Here is a 19,199-nt window from a genome sequence, read left to right as displayed (position 1 = left end):
GAGAGAGAGAGGGAGAGAAGGGGGACAAGAGAGGCTCTGCTGTCCTGTCTTCGTCGTTGAAACTGAAAAATAGGGAAAATGGGACTTTGTATGTTCAGAAGCACACCCGTTTTTATTGTGTCCTTTCTGTTTTGGATCACAGGATGTGCACCACAAAAAGTAAGTAATAGTCATCTGACCGTCAATATGTTGTTTGTTAGGCTACTTTATTTTCCTCTAAGTTAGAATGTACGTGATTTGTAGACAGCAACTGTACTGTCACTTCGATGCGATGGAAGCAAGCCCTGCGTTGCGACTCTGCTTTCTTGACCAGAGGGAAACAATTCAACAAGTTTCCCCGCTGTTTTTGGTCAACAAGTAGAAGAAGAGCGTGTAGTAGAATTTGCCCAGAAGTTTTTGGTGTCTTTAGCTTTGGCATCGTGGCGCATTGTAAATGTTTCGACTTAATTTAATGCCTTAAATAGCAGTTTCATGGCGAGGTTCACTTCTTGTGCTTGGAACGCTCTGCTGTTGTTTTGGTGTCACGTAAGCTTATTAAAATTGCGGTATGCTAATGGAAAAAATTTAACGCATTGCCATCAGTAAACAAAATGCCAGCGCATGACACAGAGTTCTAAAAGAGGACAATCCAGCTCGAGGCAAAAATCAAAATGAATTGATTTACTATCTGTCTGACTGTCTTAATAAGGCACTGACATATCTGTCAGTGTTTGCATAATTCAGCAAGGGTAAATTATTGCTATTTGTGTCTAAATGGACTCTATTCAGACTAGGTGGCACAGAAACAGAGCTGTCACTAGTCTTAGTTGTTTTTTTGTTTGTTTTGTTAAGCGATTTAATTTTGCAGGTATTTCAACACGCATGCGCCATTATGAGTATTACTAAGTTAATTTAGTTTTATTTATTTACATCTTTAAATCTTAAAAAAAAAAAAAAAAAAAAAAACACTCTCTGAAACTTTGCATGGAGCCTTTTTGTACCCCCTGGCAATGCCATGGTTACACTCACAGTGGAAGCCTGGCCTCTGTGTTGCAACGAGCAGCATAAACAACACCTCCTCAATTGGTGCTCATTACGCTGCTCCACGGCTCACTGCTACACTATCTCATCACTGCTCTGCTATGGTGGTCCACTCGCTGCTTATTAGATCCGCTGTCAGGGGGGGCAGCTACAATATGAATGACCACTCTACCCAGAGGTCACAGCCTGAGCTGGTGTCAAATGTAATCAAACTGCCGTTGGATAGCTGGCCCCTTCCTTTGTGTTTGTGTTTGGTTTGAGCCAGTTCAGGGTCACACAGATGAACATCATCGGTGGTCGAGGCAAACTGCTGGGCTTTTCCTCTGCTCCTCCAGGGAGATGAAGGATCAGTGACAGATGACTATGTGTTAGATCTGCAGGCAACACTATCAGCAGACAGAAAGAGGGAAGTGGTGGTTGTTGGTATAGCTTGACTGGCAGGTCCCTCCTCTCCCTCTGTGGGGTGAGAGTGGAAACTCAGCATCTGTTTTTTTTTTTGTGTGGTTTTTTTTTTCACCTTCTCAGCATTGGGGAAAGGCCTCTTTAATCTCACCACGATTTACAGGTGATTAGCAGATTCCTGCAGAAGGCATGCTTTTAATAATCAAATCCTTCCTGCCACTTTTGGCAGACTGGTTTCTGAATGAATTACTCTGGAATAACCTCACTCCCATTCCTTTGGTCATTCAGCTGGTGGTATGGCCACAACAAATCATTCACTCAGCGAATGACCCCAAAATGTAATAGTATCTACGCATGACCACCAGACATCCCTATTCATAGCCCTCTGAACAACCCTCACCTGAATACTTGTAACATTTCTCGCTCGAACACTCCCCGCATTCTCATGTCTTCTGAGAGCGTGGCGCAAAAAAAGGAAAGTTCACAAGTGTTGCGCTGCCCCTTTAGGCTTTGGGGCAACAGTTGTGGGATACGAACTGTCAAGACTCATCCACGTCCACTGTGGCTGAGCCGGAGCAAGTGGCAGAATTCTTAGAATTGGACAAACAAAAGGCCGTCGGTGCACTGGGCTGTCAGCTCTCCCTTGCCTCAGTCTCTGTGCACATCGGGCGCTCACTATCTCTGTAATTATCTGCCTGAGGGGGCTCTCTAAATGATGCCTTTGTCCTCCTTTGTGTTAAGTTGATTTTTTGAAACAGCGTAAACATGAATTGGATTGGTGGCCATGCTTGCCCCCCCCCCCCCCTCTAGAAAGAGGAGGTAGTAGTGTTTTATATGAGAGTAAGTGCAGCATTTGCATTTTTGTTTTAGAAATTGCACACACAAAATTGGCAAGTGATTTCAAGATGTTTGTCCACCACGCATTGTTTGTTTTGTTGTTGACATTTGCCACTGACCTTGGTTAATGCGGATAAATATTTTGGAAGCATAAGATGTGATGCATAACGATGTGAATTGCTTGCACGCATGAATGAATGTAGTGGCTTGGACAGCCTTCTGTGTAACAGATATACGAGGAGGAGAAAAACACTTTGCCTTTTGGAGGAGAAACTGCCCTGTCATCCTGCTTGCCTCTCGGTTACATCGGGATTAACTGTCTCGGAAGCACTGGCTGAATCACATTCCAGATCTGGAAACGATTTTGCTAAACTAGTCAATCTCTCCATGGAGATAAGGCTTGCATCTCGCCCACATGTTTCACACTGTGCACATCCATAATTACGGCTGCTCATTTTGGAATGGCAGAAAGCCTGTGAAAACTATGTTAATTGGTGTGTACCACACAAATTTGGATCACTAACTGCCCACCCACCCAGTCGAGATACCAGTGGATCTTTTTGGCAGTGTGTTAGTGTTTGGGGATTATGACAAGAAATATAAAACACTGAGTATCTGAACACTGTTTTGGGTGCAACAACAATGTACTAGAGATACCGAGTGAACCTGCTGACCCTAAAAAAAAAAAACTGCAGTATTTTTTTTTATTCAAGGTTAGTTGAGAGAGAGAGAGAGAGAGAGAGAGAGAGAGAGAGACAGAGAGAGAGAAAAGTTGACATCAGAAGGAAGATATGTGATAAGTTGGAGGCTAGTGTATCTGAGCCCTCCACAGCTGTGTCAAGACTGCTCTCAAGGATCCTTCTCCTCTTAAAGCAGCACCGCTCCTTTCCTCTCCTCTCCTCTCCCTCTCCTCTCGCAGGACGCTCGGGGAGGTGCACCGGAGCGGGAGCGGCAAGGCTGGGATTTAACGGGTGGCTTCATTCCCGAGCTGTCAGGAGCGCGGTGACAGATTAGGCTGCTGAGATGAACCTAATGTAACACATCGTCACAACATTCACACCAGCAGAGGCCGATAGCCCGGTGGTGGAGCGGGGCTCACTTTTCACAACCAATAAATAGCCCCTGCTGCAAGGATCTCAGCCCCCTTACGAGGGCCCCGCCTGTCTGTTTATGAGCGACTCCGGGTCTGTTTGTGCATTTGAGCGAGTGTGTGGCAAGACCTGACTGACTAGGGGGCTCCGTCTGCTGGAGTTTAGCAGTCAAGACGTAAGCTCGCTCTTTCCCCCTGTCATGTGGGGGTGGGGGGGTGTCAGGGGGGAGTGGGGAGAAAAAAAAAACTTGACGTAAACTTGTTGTGATCCCACTCAGAGGAACTGAGAGTAGCAAAATAATAAAAGAGAACAAATGTGCTCTAAGGCACCCTTTTTTGGAAGAAGTATTCGCAGGAGTGAAACACCAGATGGAAATCCGAAAAGCTTGTTTCTCAAATCAGTCAAATGATTTGTTGAGATCCCTTTGTTTATTCTGGGTTGTCAAACATCACAAAAACATTGAACATTGAATTTACACAGACTTTAATAACAAGTTTTATTCCATTTTGATACAGCTTTATGAGGATACTATTTGCAATAAATACCCATATTAGAACTGGATTGCTATTGCTTATATATTGCTATAGTTACTCAAGTAGTTGCTATAGTTGATATAAACACAGTAGCAGTTGCTTAGAGTTACAATATTTGTAGCAAACAAACACACAAAATAAAGAAACAAACAAATGAATTACGATAAAACGGAACAGAAATATGTTATTTTTTCCATCAATAAGCTAATGCCTCCATTCATACCATTTATTCTCTCAATAAAGCTCAGTTGGCTTAGATTCTTGACTGCCTCTCGGCTTTTTAGAGTTTGTAGGTTACGCAATGGCATCTTGTCAGTTCCTGATGTAATGGTGCATTGCTGTCTTACAGTAATGAAGTCCAGTGAAAAAAATACTTCAAACCACATAGACCGTAATGCAGCGTGAACAATGCTCTGCTTTGTCATTGCGATCTGTCACTTGACTCACACAATTACTGTATTTGTCCGGGTGATCTACTTCTGGAGGGGGGTTGTCTAGTCATTTTGACCAAGGCACAACTAGGGCGCGATGACCAGCAGGTCTTATGTAAACTTCTGCTTGCTGCTACTTATTAGCATCACTTCATTAAAATGTCATCTCCTATCCCAGCATGAAGCACAGTACCGGCTGGCATGGCCCCGCATTGTTCTCTATGAGAAAAGGCATCCTTGGTTAATTGAGCCCCCTGCCTGTGATGTAACAGAACTGGGATGTTTGGCATTATAAGAATGTCCCATTTCCATTATACACTGTGCCACTTTGGAAGCCATTCATGTGAAGTCTACCATGCACATTTCTGTGCCTACCCACCAACGGATAGCTAAGTCTGAGGCACAATCCACAATTATAACCTAGTTTTTGTCAAATGGGGGTTGGAGATTCACTAGCTTGGAATAAGTGTGAGAGACCAGGCCTGGACAGTAAACGCTGAATCATTTATATGAAATATTTCGTCATGAATGGGAAAATGTCAGAATTGTGCGTGCATCCAGCAGTTTACCCCCCCCCCCTTCCCCCATTCATGAAAGTTTCCTTGATTCCATAATGCAATGAAGAACAGTGCCGTGCAGCCAAAATCGGCTTACTCTTCTCCTGCTCTGTGAGAATGGCATTTGACCGGTTCAAATGTCAGTCATGTAATTATTTGTGGAGTGGTACACAGACTTGTGCTAAGTCCAGCAGGCCAGCTTATCCAAAGCGTCTGCACCCTGGAAGCAGGTTGTCTTGGAGGTAAACACTCTTAATGATAAACAAGTTGTACCAAAGTACAAAGCCTGCCAGAGTTTTGTTAAAGAGCTCTGTTTTGAATTGTACCATTTGGCTGCATGTCAATGTATAAATCTAGTATTTGTATGCAGATGGATGATTGGCATGCATTTGTATTCATTTCCACGTATGTGTGTGTGTGTGTTCACAATCTGGTACTTATTTGTTCATATTGGTCAGGCTTTGCATTGAAATTCACTCTAAAAGCACAGACCTTGTTTTTCCTTTCAAATATGGGCAATAAGCCACCAGGGAACATGTATGGTAATGCTGTATACAGTATATGCAGATGGAGGATGTGTCTAATATGCATGTCTAGGTATATGTGTCAAATCTGATACATTTGTTAATATTGCTTAGAATTTTCTAAGAAATATGCTCAAAAATGCTGCAGCCCTAGCTGTGTCTAATGAAGTATGGGGGTGATAAGCCACTTAGCAACCTCCTGTGCTATAAACATGTTTCCCTCTTTTACTGCAAAGTGCAAATTACTGGACAGCCTCCAGCTAGGTTTCAACAGTGCGGGTTGTTTTTTTTGTTCTCAGTACAACTGCGGCAAAGTCAAGTAAGGAGGTCAGGGAGGGAGGACGGAGTGATGTGGTACGGCACGCAGAGAGGACGAGGGGGAAAAGGCAGTGCTCCCGACCGGTAGGCCTATACTTGGTTCTGTCCTTGCAAGAGAATGACATTAATGTCCCCCAGGAGAGCGGTGTCTAACAAAGCTGGCAAAAACGTCTGGTCAAGTCGCTCCTTTGACATGCGATGAGGATGTTTTTGTAAATGGACAGTTTTACTGTCTCAGGTCCTCCTGCTGTGTCGGGAGTAAGGAGGACTCAAGGTCTCAATCAGGGCTACTTTTGTGGAGGTGTAGAGCTAGCCCTTGTTGGCCCTTCAGTGCTTCCATATCGCCTTAGTGTGTCTATGTAGACAGTATTTCTTCTTAGAAATAGGCTGGTTGGAATGTTTTTGATGAGAACACACACATGACCCAATCACTGTGCTTTGACGTTATTGAAGGGATGGAGGCTTTTGCGTTTAGCCTCTGTGCTTTGGCAGCCGTTTTAATTTAGTTCCAAGGCCAGGATGTACAAACGCTGCTGCTTTGGGTGCGGGGAGCGCAGGCCAGGGGGATTCATTTACCTGTCTGGTAGCAAGGCACTCTGGGCCGGGTTGTTCACCCTGCTTTCCCACAGTCCAGTCCCCGGGTCGGCAGGAAAGCTAATAAAGCAGGACCCCCACAAAGGTCTGGATCTGGAGTGGTCTGCCCCGACAGACATCTGACTGCCATTAGAGTGAGGTCCCCTGCATCCTGCGCACCTGGGACGCATTACCGCCAGTGTGTTTGAAGAAATACCTCCCCGGGGTTACCATAGCAGGAGCAAAGAGCAGCTTTGATATGCCGGCAAAGGAGGAGGATTGACTAGGTCAGGCATGCACACATTTTGCGCAAAGCAACTCAATTTTACAGGCCTCCGCCGCATTTCAAAAGTAATGGCGGCGAGGCAAGCCCAGAGACAGTGATTTACTGTAAGCGGGTGCCTCTGCATGATTATCCTCTTGTGGATGGACTGATGATTTTTTTTTTTCTTCTTTCCTCCCACCAGGCGTGAGTCTTAAAGTCTTAAAGTCTGGGAATGTAAAGTTAACTGATTTACTTGACACTTATAACAATTGTGTTTTTGGTTTCACCAAAATTTGGGTGGTCTGAGCAATGGCGGCCAATAAACAGTGCTTGCATTGTTGGACGTCCTACTCAGAGTGGCTTAACTGTAACTACATAATGAGAGGACATGGTGTTTAATGGAACAGTATTCATCTTTCATGCTCTGTCTTTGTTGTTTGACTGAGAACTGGTGGGGGTGGTATTTCCAAGCAATAGTGTGGTGCGCATTTTGGTGTTTTCAACGAACATGGTAAACCAAGGAGGATGATACAGTTTTTGCACAGAATCCATTTCCCGTAAAAGCTGGATTTCCTGTCCCTCATGCATATTCTGCATCTGCATAATACACTGAATGAAACCATTCATTACAACCATTACAACCATTAGCCCAATGTATACAATGTATATTATGTCATCACTGTTTTGTCTCCACCATCCTCCGTACCAATATTTGAGACATATTGTCTTTTTTTTTTTCTCAGGTGTATTTCGACTGTGGAGCCAAAGTGGACGTTGTGGATGCCCAGGGGCTCATTCTCTCCCCTGGATTTCCCTATAACTACTCCTCAGGGACTCACTGTGTGTGGCAGTTCTTTGTACCTGTGGGCCACCAGCTCATCATGGAGATGTTTGACTTTGACGTCTTCGAGAATCACAACAGTCAGGTCCGATTTGCCGCCATGTCGGAGGGGGACCTGGACGAGGAGATGATGGACGACAGTGCGGCGTACTCGACCGAGATGCCGGCGGTGGACGAAGGTGACCCCTCCCAGTATAAAGGCTTCGCCACGGCAACACAAGGCAGCAGTAGCAGCGGCGGCAACGCCAGGGAGCCCCAGTCTTCACCAAAGGACGAGGCCAAGCCCGTGGTCGTCCAAGAGCAGTCCACGAAAATGGAGATGGCCAAAGTGTCCAACTCTGCCAAATGGTCACCGGCCTCGCCCTCTGTGGCGCCCTCGCTGCAGCCCCCTGAGCAGCAGGCTGCCGGGACGGAGCTGGGAGAGGGAGAGAAAGCCCAGAGCGACGGCATCTCGCCGCAGGGCCTGCGGGCCGACAGCAGCCTGGGGCGGAGCGAGTTTGTGTACGAGCCCACCTCGCCTCCGCCTTCGCCCGCCGACGACACCGAGTCGGCGAGTCCGGAGACGCAGCAGGCGCAGGTGGACGCCTGCCCGCACGACGTCCTCTACATCTCCGACCTGATCACCTTCTCGTCGCGCTTCTGCGGCGCCAACCGGCCGGCCAGCAGCCAGCTGGTGTTCGGCTCCTCGGACGACATGGTGGAGGTGATCATGGAGCTCATCACCACCACCCACTGGGGCCGCGGCTTCGCGCTGCTCTTCCACTACCGCAACCAGACCGACGCCATGGCCGACCAGCGCACCCTCACCCCCGCGGCCAGGCACACGGACGCCGTGCTGGCCATCGTGAGCGGGGTCGCCTTCTTCGCCGTGGCTCTCTCCTGTGTGCTCTTCATCATCTTCAGGTAAGCATTTTATGGGGAGAGAAGGAAGCCCAGTTCTGTCTTACTGTAGCTTATGTGTTTGATTTTATTGTATTTGTGGCTCCAATAATATTCTCGTCTGAAAAGGGTAACCAAGAGCAGGTGCTCAACAGGACATATTCATTTGTAGAGAATATTGCAGCACGTGGAAATTTCCATTAAAGGGTTGCGGTCACAGAAAAGTGGTGGTTATTTATTTCATTTATTTAGTCTTACACTAAATTTCCACATGTTTGGCAACAACTGAAATGTGCCCAATGTTGGAGAACCTGTTTTGAATGACTGAATATTAGATTCCCATGCCACAGATTTAGCATGGTGTAGTTGGCAGGCCAGCCATTTGTGTTCGACCTAGAGGGGGTGTTTCTGATATTCATTTCGGTGTTAGTACAACAGCAACGTTATCATGAATGGGTTTGTTGATAGGGCTGCACTCCTACACGTGGTGGCCAGTCGGGTGTTGACTCAGCTGGAGTCCTTCCCAGCCCCTGAAGTGCGGTGGGTGCGCGAGGGCCGCCCTGCTCGGCTGCACCTTGATGTGGGCCTGTTTCCTATTGTGGGAGCCAGAGCCTGCTCAAGGTGCAGCACCTGGCATCGATTCCCTCGGACAAAAGGGAAAAAGCACAGCCGCACAATGGTCGGCGCAAATGAAAAAGGAGGAAAAACAAGTAGAGCTGTACGTTTCTGCCCCCCAGATGCTATTGTAATTGTTTAATAGAACAAAGGGTGTACTTCACAAGCTGTGTGGGGTGTTGCTATCACTTGGGGAGGATGTAATCCTATCCATTTAGAGTGCCATGTACGGATATGGATGAGGACTGTCAAAGAGTGTCCTTATCTGATCTCTTGCCCGTTCCCCCGGCCCAAAGCCTGACCGACACTGTGAACCGTCTCATGCCCTGAAAGCACAGGCCATTCAGTGCTTGCCAGATTTAGTGATTCTGAGGCTTGAATGAAATGTCGTTTAATTTAATTTTGAACTGTACGTCCCCCATTCCCAACATTGCTTGGCTAGCTGCAGAAACCCAGACATGTACTGACCCATTATGAAATGAGAGCAGTAATAGTGGAAAGTAAATCTGTAGCAAATTAAATGTTTGCTTCCATTAAAAGTGTGTGTGTGTGTGTGTGTGTGTGTGTGTGTGTGTGTGTGTGTGTGTGTGTGGTAGCACACAATAACACCAGTGGTGTATAATACAGTTCATGAGGGGGAATATAAAGCAGATCTCGGCAGTTAAATGAACGTCTAATTATGAGGAACTAGAAAGACATAAAAAGCAGCAGGGAATCAGTACACTGCCCTAAGTAATATACGGTTGAGGGAAATTCTAAATTGCATGAGGCTCTCATTTTCTATTAAAGGAATTCCAGCAGTAATCAGTCTGATTTTGGCTGGAGGCTTGGTTAGTTTTGCTCAACGTCTTAGTTTTTCGTATTGAGCCCTGAACATCAGCACCCAGAGACAAAACAAAGGTACATTGTTATGTCTGTTATTGTTGTTTTCTGCTCTGTGTTGTTGCTGTTGCTTGTCTGCTGTAGTCTTGTTTATAAATCTTCAGCAGATCCAAGTAATACACTGGAATCAAGCAATTGCCTTTGATTGACGCTGAGGGTTAGACACGCAATTCTACACGCATTGTCAAAATGTTGTGGGTCTTTTGTGTTCCAGACCAAAACTATGCGCAAAAGGGGCCAGCGCATCTCCCTCCAGCAACCCTGAGGTAAAACAACCAAACAATCCTCTGATCTCAATAAAAAGCAAGCAGACATTCCTCCTCAGGTTAGATTAGACTCAGATCCTGCCGCCTTACCTTCATATCCTCCATATTCTCCTGTAACAGCTATATGCCCCACAATATTCTTCTTTAGTCTTTATGACACACATTCACAATGATGAACATCACTGACCTTCATAATGATTTGAACTGATTAAGCATCATATAATGCTTTTATTCATGCATATGGCAGTTACTGTATGTACAGTATATAACTTGTATAGGCCTACAGTTAATCAGTTAAGTTGTATCCTTCAGAAATGCCTCTATGTTCTCAAGTGGCTTATTATGGGTTGCATTTTGCATTGCTCCGGTAATGCCACGGATTCTCAATGAGCCTGAGGTCAGATGTTTCACTGGGTGACTTAAGGACACGAACTCTTTTACATGACCGAGCTATTCTTTGGCTCAGAACTTTGGAACAGTCCACCCACAACAGCGAGTTTCAAGCTCAATTAACACACTGAAGCAGATTGACTTGAACATTTTATGACTTTGCAAAGTCCTGATTTACTGTGGCGAATGCATGCAGCCTTATGTAATCCCGACATCTTTTAACCGGCCTCTGTGCCATAAATTGCTGCATTATAAATAATAACAAACAAACAAATTCAAAAGCAGCAAGTGGCTCCTTTTAGAAATATGGAGTAGTTCATAAAATACCATAATTATGTTACAAAGTATTTCCGATTTACCGAGGCTACATGGTGTCACGCTCTGTCAGAACGTATGGTTAGGAGAGTGGTGCCATATTTAGTAGACTTGTGTGTTTGTCATTAATGGTTTGGCTGCTTGTTGTTTCTGTGCCCCGTGGTGTGGCGCCCGGCCTGCTGCCTGGCCTGGCATAGGTACCTCAGCTTGTGCAGAACCCCGGGGCGGACGTCAGCGAGTTGCAGCTGGTGCCTCCCAATGCCCCCGGCCAAGAGACTGTGCCCAAGAATGGCAACAACAACCGGTCGCACAGCCTGAGCCTGCCAAACACAGGTAGCATGGTGTCTCTCTCTCTCTCTCTCTCTATTTTTTCCTCTCTCTCTCTTTCTCTCTCTCCGTCTCTCTCTTTCTGTCTCTGTCTCCCTCACTGTCATTTTGCTGTCTCTCTCTGTGGTGCCATCTGTAATTGAGGGGTCCCTTTTGGGGTCTCTGGGCTGAGTCCAGCAACGCCGACGATGACCTCATCTGTCCCGGAATTGAACTTATACATCCAGTTTAATTGGTCGGGAACAGAATCTACTTGTTTCCATGAATGGAAGCAAGAGGAGCCCACCATCATTGTCTCCATCTATGAGCCAATGTTGAACTGTTCATCTATTTCTCATAATACAACATGCTGTTGGGTTTGTGATGTAGTGTGTAGTGCAGTTCATTTGATTTCCATCAGCCTGAAGAAGTGGTGTCTGTGGATTTAAACTGATTTGGGTAACTTGAGCAATCTATAGTCTCGCTCACTGTGACTGGCGAAGCCTCCGCCTGAAATACTGGGGAGATTTAAAGGTCGTGGCATTTAACCTAGACGTAAACACCCCCTTTCTCTTTTTTAAAGTAGTTTTGTGTTGTTGTCAGTCACCTAGCGCCATAACTGTTTGATTACACATAAACATTCACTTTAAAGCTGTTTATTTTTCGTTGTTTGTGTCTTGTGGATGTTTGTCCAGAGTTGTCGTTCACGTCTGGCATCGAGGCGGCCACCAACCCCGAGCAGGACATCTCCTCTGGGGGTCTTACCGAGCTGGAGCTGGGCACAGACGAGGTGTTTGTGATCTCCTCCGGACCCAGTCCAAGCAGATTGCCATTCTGTCCCCAAACGGTGAGTTACAGAGCTGGGGGGGGGGATGTGGGTTGTGGGGTGTGGTGCTGTGGGGGGGACCACAGTGCATTCGGGAAGCTGGTTGCATCCTTGCCAAACGCTGGAGGGGAGGGTGGCAGTGGCGCTGGCTTTGATGCCATTTAAAGTGGACCTCCCATACGATAAACAGTGTTCCCTTCTCCCCTAGCGGAGCGAATGTATAATAATGTCGGGGTTAGGCTGCCCCAGCGTTTTTTTTTTGCATGTGAACCACTTGTGCTGCTCTGCGACAAAAGCTGGCATGAAAGATCTCTGGCAGCACTTAGGGAGCTGGCGTGCTTTCCAGCAGCCCAGGCTAATGAATGTATTATCTGTGCAGCCAATTTCCCTGGTCTAATGCTCTGTGTGTGGCTCTCTCTCACTCTCTTTTCCTCTCTCACTCACTCTCTCTGTCTCTCTCTGTGTGAGTGTGTGTCACCTTTTTTTTTTTTTTTTTTTGCGACTATACTTTAAATGCTGTAAAAGTTTAGTGTTGTGTTTGGCTTAAGTTAAAGTCTGACTGTGGGACTAGAGAGTCTCTTATACCTAGATTGACTTTTAGGTTTTCTGTGTGTGTGTGTGTGTGTGTGTGTGTGTGTGTGTCCGGCTCTCAAACAAGTCAGTATTGTGTTTGGGGCTTTTGTGGTGCATAGAGTCCTCCACTTTAAACCCCTGCCTAATTCGTGTCTAGACGTGGAGAGCTGTTAGTGATTCTTTGTAAGGATTACCTTCCTCTTTCCGATGATGAACAGCTGACTAATGAACTGGGACGTGTGCCTGATGTGCCTTTCACATCTGATCAGCCACTCCAATCAATGGAGCGTTTCAGCCACTGCCAGTGTTCCTGGGCTTTTCTGCAGGGCCACAGGATGGCCACTATTGTCCCTCTTCGAGCCCCGGCTCTCCAACTGGCATCGTACCTGCGCATTGCGGAGGATTAGGAAGAGACCATGCCACTGGATAGCAAGCCCAAACAGAAAAATGTAATCTAATTCCTAATTCAATTACATCACGCTCCATTTAGTTTTTTTGTGCTCTGTTCCTCAGTGTTTGCGCTGTTTATTTCCCTTCTCTTGTCACGAATCAAGTGCACGATTGTGTTTTTTAAGCGCAGGGGACTGATTTAAGGCCAGGGTTGGGTGTAATTACATGATGATAATCTAATGACCGACCGACCGACCAATCAGCTCCGTCAACATTGCGTGTACTGTATGCTCCCCGTGTCCGTCAATACGCAGTATTTCATGTACTTCTCGGAAAGCACCTTGTGCGGCATGAACGGGGTGTTTTGTCCTCCGTGTGTAAATTTAAATTAATGACCGAGTCTGGTGTGTAATTCAGACTGGCAGCTTATTAAGCCACTTCGCGGAGTGACTGCATTAGTCAGTGCTAATCGGAGCTGTTCTCTTATAATCCATCAAAAATTCTCCAAAAAAAAAATCTGTTTGGGAACATTCATTACTCACCCGGAGAGGTTCATTCACCTCAAACTGTGGCAGGAAATGTGTCGAATGTTGTCGAGCCCAAGCTGCTAGCAGTGCAATTTATGGATGACTGATTTGAACATCTTTCTCTATCTGCTGTTTAAGTCTATAAGTCCAATAAGAGAGAGAGTTGCTGGCTGATATTTTAAAACACCAAACTTCTGTGTGCCAGTCTGTGCTTTATTTCAATATTTAACAATTCACTGTAATGAAAAACTCAACATATTGTGTAATGCATGAGATCATCATTAACAGAAGAAAAAGTAGGCCATAATGTTAAATTATACGCAATAAAAATGAAAATAAGAAAATAAGTGCTTTTGGATTGTTTTTACATCGTAAAACAAAACTCCAAAACTCAAAACTATGAAGTATCACGCACATGGTTATGTAGTAAACAACAAAGTCTAAGTCCAAAGCTAAATGTTTTGTATTTCAGGCTCTCCAGAGAGTAGCCAACGTTTCCTGTGATGACAGCATCTCACAGTCTTGGCATGCTCTCCACCCACCCTGATTAGACACTGGGAATAGCTTTCCAGCAGTGCTGAAGGGAAGGGGGGACTAAACATGTTGAGCTCTTGTTGGCTGCTTTTCACTCAACTCACGTTAATCAAGAGGCATTCTAGGTGATCATCTCATGGCCCTGGTTATGATGACTGATATTTAGCAGACACTTCCAAAGTGAGACAGATTTAGGTCTGCCGACAGTTGGTCGGCCGACGTCGGCGTTGATGTGGGTCGGCGGGGTTACCGCTGTTCCACTACCCGCTAGTATGATGATGCCAATAGCGTGCAAAGCAGTCCTGAATGTAAAAAGAAGCAGCTTTGAAAAATCAGATTCATGAAATGTACTTTTTCCTCTGTTGATATGTATTACTATTAATATGTGTAATATTTGTGGTGTCTTAAGCTGCTGGGATCTTGAATTTTCCCTTGGGTATCAATAAAGTATCTATCTATCTATCTATCTATCTATCTATCTATCTATCTATCTAATAAAACAAATATGGTTGATGTATTATATTTATATTCATATGTTGATATTTTACTGCTAAAGCTAGATAAGGATATGAAAAACCCTTGAAAATAAAAACCCTCATTGAAAGTGACATGGGTTCGCCCGCTATACCCATCTCAGTGAGGAGATTCAGCATGGAACATAAAAACATGTTCTCATTCTGTGTAAATGTGACAGGAAGATTCAAGGCTGTGAGAAACGCCTATCAAAGCCATTGCTAAGCAGTCAGCAGGAAGATGGTGAAATAAACTGGTGTCAGCAACACTGCATTAACAAAGGCTTACCATGCTAGGTAACTTCATCTGGTCATGGGTGAGGGGGGGGGGGGTGAGGGGGGGGGGGGGGGGGGGGGTGTTACTGGAAGGAGCAAAACTTCAGTGACATTTTTCCAGCATTGTTGTTCATCATCTTGGTCAAGAACTCTGATTGTTGATCAGGAGTTGATCCATGCATGTTTTGCTTAAGATGAAGGTTGTCTGTGTGTTAAGGCCTAAAAAGTTTTAGCCTTCACTCTTTGCTATTGTCGGATGCTCTTTGGTGTCAAGGAGTCAAAAAGAAAAAAGGGACAGAAGAAAACAGACCAAGGCACTCCTTAAATTAAAATATCTTTATTGAGTGGACTTGTCCTTAATGAACAAACTAAAAATGTTTATGCACGTTTTGTATTAGTATTCATGTAAAAGCGGCACAACCTCGTAGATCAGACCTGTGGTGTATGTTTAGTGTCTTTCCCTCATGTATAAAGTGCAAGGTACCTTTGGGGTTGTGGTAGTCATCATGACATAGAGTAATACTCTTGTTCCTCAACAGCGGGAGAGGTTCCTGCGACACAGTGACACCGGTCCCTCCCAGGTGAGTGACTGGCCGTCTCCAGAGCCTGCAGCTGCCCCTGCCGGAACCACAGGGTCCTCCAACAGCTCTCGCCCACGAGCCTGGAGCGTCCGCACCTTCCAGGACTTCCTCCCTCCTCTGCCACAGCTGCACAAGAAGTGGTGCAGTTGGAACTCCACCAGCCCCTTCACCAAGCTGGTCGACAGCGTGAGTAGCAGAAAGAAAAGCTAGCATGTGTTGTGTGTGTACAGAATGTAGACCAATAGTCAAAACCTATGACGGTCACCTACAAAAAAAAAGCCCCAAAGTTGCCACCTTTGCCCATATGAGAGGTCTATTGGAACCTAATATAGTCGTGTCTCTCCATGTGCCCCTCTGGCCCACTGAGGCCCCCTGTGGTATATCTGGCACTAACACGACTTGAAAGATAAACTAAATTTGTTGCCAAAGTGGAGCCACTGTGGTCCTGGTTTGTTGCTTCACAACTCGTTGGAGCCCTTTCTATTGTTCCAACGTGTCTATTTGTCCTAGTGGGCCCAATTGGAGGCACTTTTAGACATTTGGATCGGGATTGGCATAAGAACAGCCAGCCTTACTGGTTCAGAGATCCAGTCATCTGGCTAAGGAGCTGGGCTAGCATTGCTATAGCCAGAAAAGTGAGTGTGGGTTCAATTCCTGGCTCCCACTGCTGTGCCCTTGCTGAACCCTGACGGTGTCTGCTTCATCTAGAGTGCAATTGTGCAATTGTTTTGGTTTGAATATTATTCACGGGGCAGCCGTGGCCTACTGGTTAGGGCTTTGGGCTCGTAACCGGAGGGTTGCCGGTTCGATCCCCGGCCAGTCCACGGCTGAAGTGCCCTTGAGCAAGGCACCCCTCACTGCTCCCCGAGCGTCACTGGTTGGGCAGGCAGCTCACTGCTCCGGGTTAATGTGTGATTAACCTCACTGTGTGTTCACTGTGTGCTGTGTGTGTTCACAAATTTGGTTAAATTGGGTTAAATGCAGAGAAACTAATTTCCCTCACGGGATCAAAAAAGGTATATATTCTATTCTATTCTATTTACTAGATCACATAAAGTAGAAAAGTGCATAGCCTTGTATTCAATGTATCCTAGTTAGCAGTACTTTGTAGTGGTTGGTGGTTAGGAACGAGCCCAGTTCAAAATAAAAAGAGCAGTGATCAAATGCTGCAGGAGAGGAAGGGTGGGAGAGATGGCAGTGCGTGATTTCTCTGAAATAATGACCAGCTTTTTTGGTAAGCGATGGCTCAAGTCAAGTCAGCGTTTTCCTTGCAAGTCAAGTCAGTGTTTTCTTGGAAATTCTCTGTAATCAAGTTTCTTTACTTACTTTAGATCATCTCACCTCTGCTCTCCCTTTCTCTGTCACATAGATAGTTTAGCATGGCATTATCCAGTTTGAAAGTGATTATTTTGCACAACACTGAGTGATGCTACAACCTAACAATATCTGTCTTGATATTGGGGGGACATTTGAGCATTTTCTTTTTTTATATTGTCCAAAAATTAAGTTTTAAAGACCTGTCCCCTCAAATATATGTTACGATAGAATAGAATAGAATATATACTTTAACCCAATTTAACCGAATTAGTGAACACACAGCACACATTGAACACACAGTGAGGTGAATCACACAACCCAGAGCAGTGAGCTGCCTGCCCAACCAGCGGCGCTCGGGGAAGATTAAGGCCTTATTGAATACATACTAAACCGTGACAACAAGCACAGCCACAGACTAATCAACAGCCTCACTTCATCTGTGAGTGGTCATACAGTAGGTTACTGTTTTGGCCAGTCAGTGCACTCTTGCAAAACTGAATGTGGTTTTAACATAGAAATGTACAATAACATAACTTATAAAAGGAGAATTTATACAGTTCTTCTAAATAGAGAAACAAGACAATTGTTGAAAGTGCTTTTAGATTTAATAAAAAAAAACAAATAAATTCAAATGCTTCCACTTAAAATAATTATCCCGAGAATGGAAGTTTTCAAGAACTCTCACAAGTTTCGTTCTCACGGCTATTCTAATTCTCCAGGCACCATCCAGCTCGGTAGCCGACTGCCAGACTGAGGGCAAGAGGAAGGTTTTCTCGGACACCATGCTGGGCAGCAAGGCGGACACAAGCCAGTCCGACTCCTCCATGAGCAACGCCTCCTACCCCCTTACCCAGCCAGCACAGCGGCAGCGGCGCCTCAACTCCACCAGTAACCTCCGCCGCGCACGCTTCGCCGCCCCATGCTTTGGCCTCCTGTCCGGCTCCCCAGAGGGCAGCAGATCGCCCCCTAGGGGCCACCAGGGTCCTGATGCCCACAGCGGGGGCAGTTCTCCGGGGCAACAGCGGCAGCAGCATGGGGAGGCCCAGGCCGGGAAGATCCGGGACTTCGCCGGAGGAGGCGGCGGCGACGATCACATCACCGTGCCGGTGTTCGCCATATCGGAGGAGGAGGATCGGCAGCCTCTGGTGCTGGCCGAGCACCTAAGCCAGTCCTCGGCCATGCACAACGGACTGAGCCAGGGCAAGAGGCTCGCAGACGGGGGCGCGCTCAACGGGTCCGTCCTGTCCCGCAACAACGGGAAGTCCGAGTGGAGGCCGTGGGCCAACAGCAGCACGGCGGAGCCCGGCCTTCTCCCGGCTGGCGTGTCCAGCGGAGCGGCGCAATCAGCGCTGGTGTTGTCAAACAGCTTGTCTGGTCCGATACAGCTGTCCTCGCTTAGCCAATAAACAAAGCCACGCAGTACGGTGGGCCAAGGACACGATCAATCGAAGCAGTGTTTGAGTCGGAACTGAGGAATGACTCCTGACTCGAACCAGCCGTGTTGAGCTGGCGTTTCACTGGCAAAGGCAAACCGGCAAAAAAAAAGCCTGGAAAAATCCCTACAGATAAACCTGAAGTTAATCTATCAGAGCCGTCTTGACAAAGAGTGAGGAAAGGACTTGTTTTCTATATATGTGTGTAATCATTTTTGTTACTCTTTACCATCCATTTACCAACCATTATATATGCACATACTGTAGGCCTACTAGGTCAAGATATTATCAGAGACTGAAAGAACCATCATTTCAAAATTACAGCTGAAGTTCTTTAATATCCTGTATCTTATCCATCTCCATTCAACATGTAGTCTCTGTTTTTACGTTGCTTATAAAAGAATATCAAATATCCAATATGTAAATGCAGTAGTTAGAGGTAAAGGTGTATATTTTACCATCCACTAGTGCTATGAATTAATACCTAACTGAAATGATAGATTGTATGTGTTTTTTTTCCTATATCAAAGTGATATTCCAAATACCTGCACTTTTTTTTACACAAGTTTGTCCTTAATCCTGCAGTAGGCTACTATGTAGAGGACCAATTAGAGTGTGTCGTGCAGTGCAGCAAGCCGCTTGGCAGGCCCTTTTTCTGCGATTCACTGGGTCCAACATGCCTCTGTACACTGAGTTTAGTAACGCACATGGCCCAGTGCCCACTCGTGCCCCATATCAGCACACCTTCGGTGGGACTGTGGCCAACGTTAATATGCTGCTACTGCTGTTGCTGCTGCTACGCGTGCTCACGCATATTCTCCCTCTCTCCTGGAAAGATAAGATAAAAAAAAATAAGAAAAAAAAACACCTGGACTCACACCTCTTGCCATGCTGGATCATGACCGATGGATGCAGCCGCTGCACCCAAAACGCAGTTTCATAATATGCGTGTGGCCTGCACAAACATAATGGCTGGCGTTCCAAGTTTTTTTTTTTTTCTTTTTAAAAAAAAGGGAACTGATAACTGTGCAAACATGACTGAAAAAAAGCAACTAACCTTTATTATGTGTAAGTATACGCTACTGTATAGAGAATATTATAGTGAGTGTAACAAACAATGAGTGGAGTCAAAAGGGGAGTGTGTGAACAAGATTCACTAATAAAAACTATGTGCCATCTCTGTGT

The 19,199-nt window shown here is 45.8% G+C and overlaps 1 protein-coding gene across 1 annotated transcript; it reads left to right on the top strand.

The window, feature by feature from the left end:
- Positions 1-14: 14 nt before the first annotated feature.
- si:dkey-112e17.1 (uncharacterized) lies at positions 15-19,184 on the top strand. The gene is made up of 7 exons (XM_062543063.1): positions 15-159; positions 7,295-8,295; positions 9,983-10,034; positions 10,937-11,072; positions 11,741-11,892; positions 15,223-15,450; positions 17,301-19,184. The coding sequence occupies exons 1-7, from the start codon at positions 79-81 to the stop codon at positions 17,985-17,987; spliced, it is 2,337 nt and encodes a 778-aa protein (XP_062399047.1). The 5' UTR covers positions 15-78; the 3' UTR covers positions 17,988-19,184.
- Positions 19,185-19,199: the final 15 nt, after the last annotated feature.

The sequence above is a fragment of the Sardina pilchardus genome, chromosome 8 (genome assembly GCF_963854185.1).
Source record: "Sardina pilchardus chromosome 8, fSarPil1.1, whole genome shotgun sequence".
Taxonomy (NCBI): domain Eukaryota; kingdom Metazoa; phylum Chordata; class Actinopteri; order Clupeiformes; family Clupeidae; genus Sardina; species Sardina pilchardus.
The sequence above is the reverse complement of the archived record's forward strand: the minus strand, read 5'-3'. Positions and strand labels throughout refer to the sequence as shown.

Bases quoted from the DNA above. Each gene is read 5' to 3' on its own strand.
- si:dkey-112e17.1 (XM_062543063.1), top strand. From the start codon at position 79: ATGGGACTTTGTATGTTCAGAAGCACACCCGTTTTTATTGTGTCCTTT. The intron at 160-7,294 runs GTAAGTAATAGT...TTTTTTTCTCAG, and splicing joins CAGGATGTGCACCACAAAAA to GTGTATTTCGACTGTGGAGC. The intron at 8,296-9,982 runs GTAAGCATTTTA...TTTGTGTTCCAG, and splicing joins GTGCTCTTCATCATCTTCAG to ACCAAAACTATGCGCAAAAG.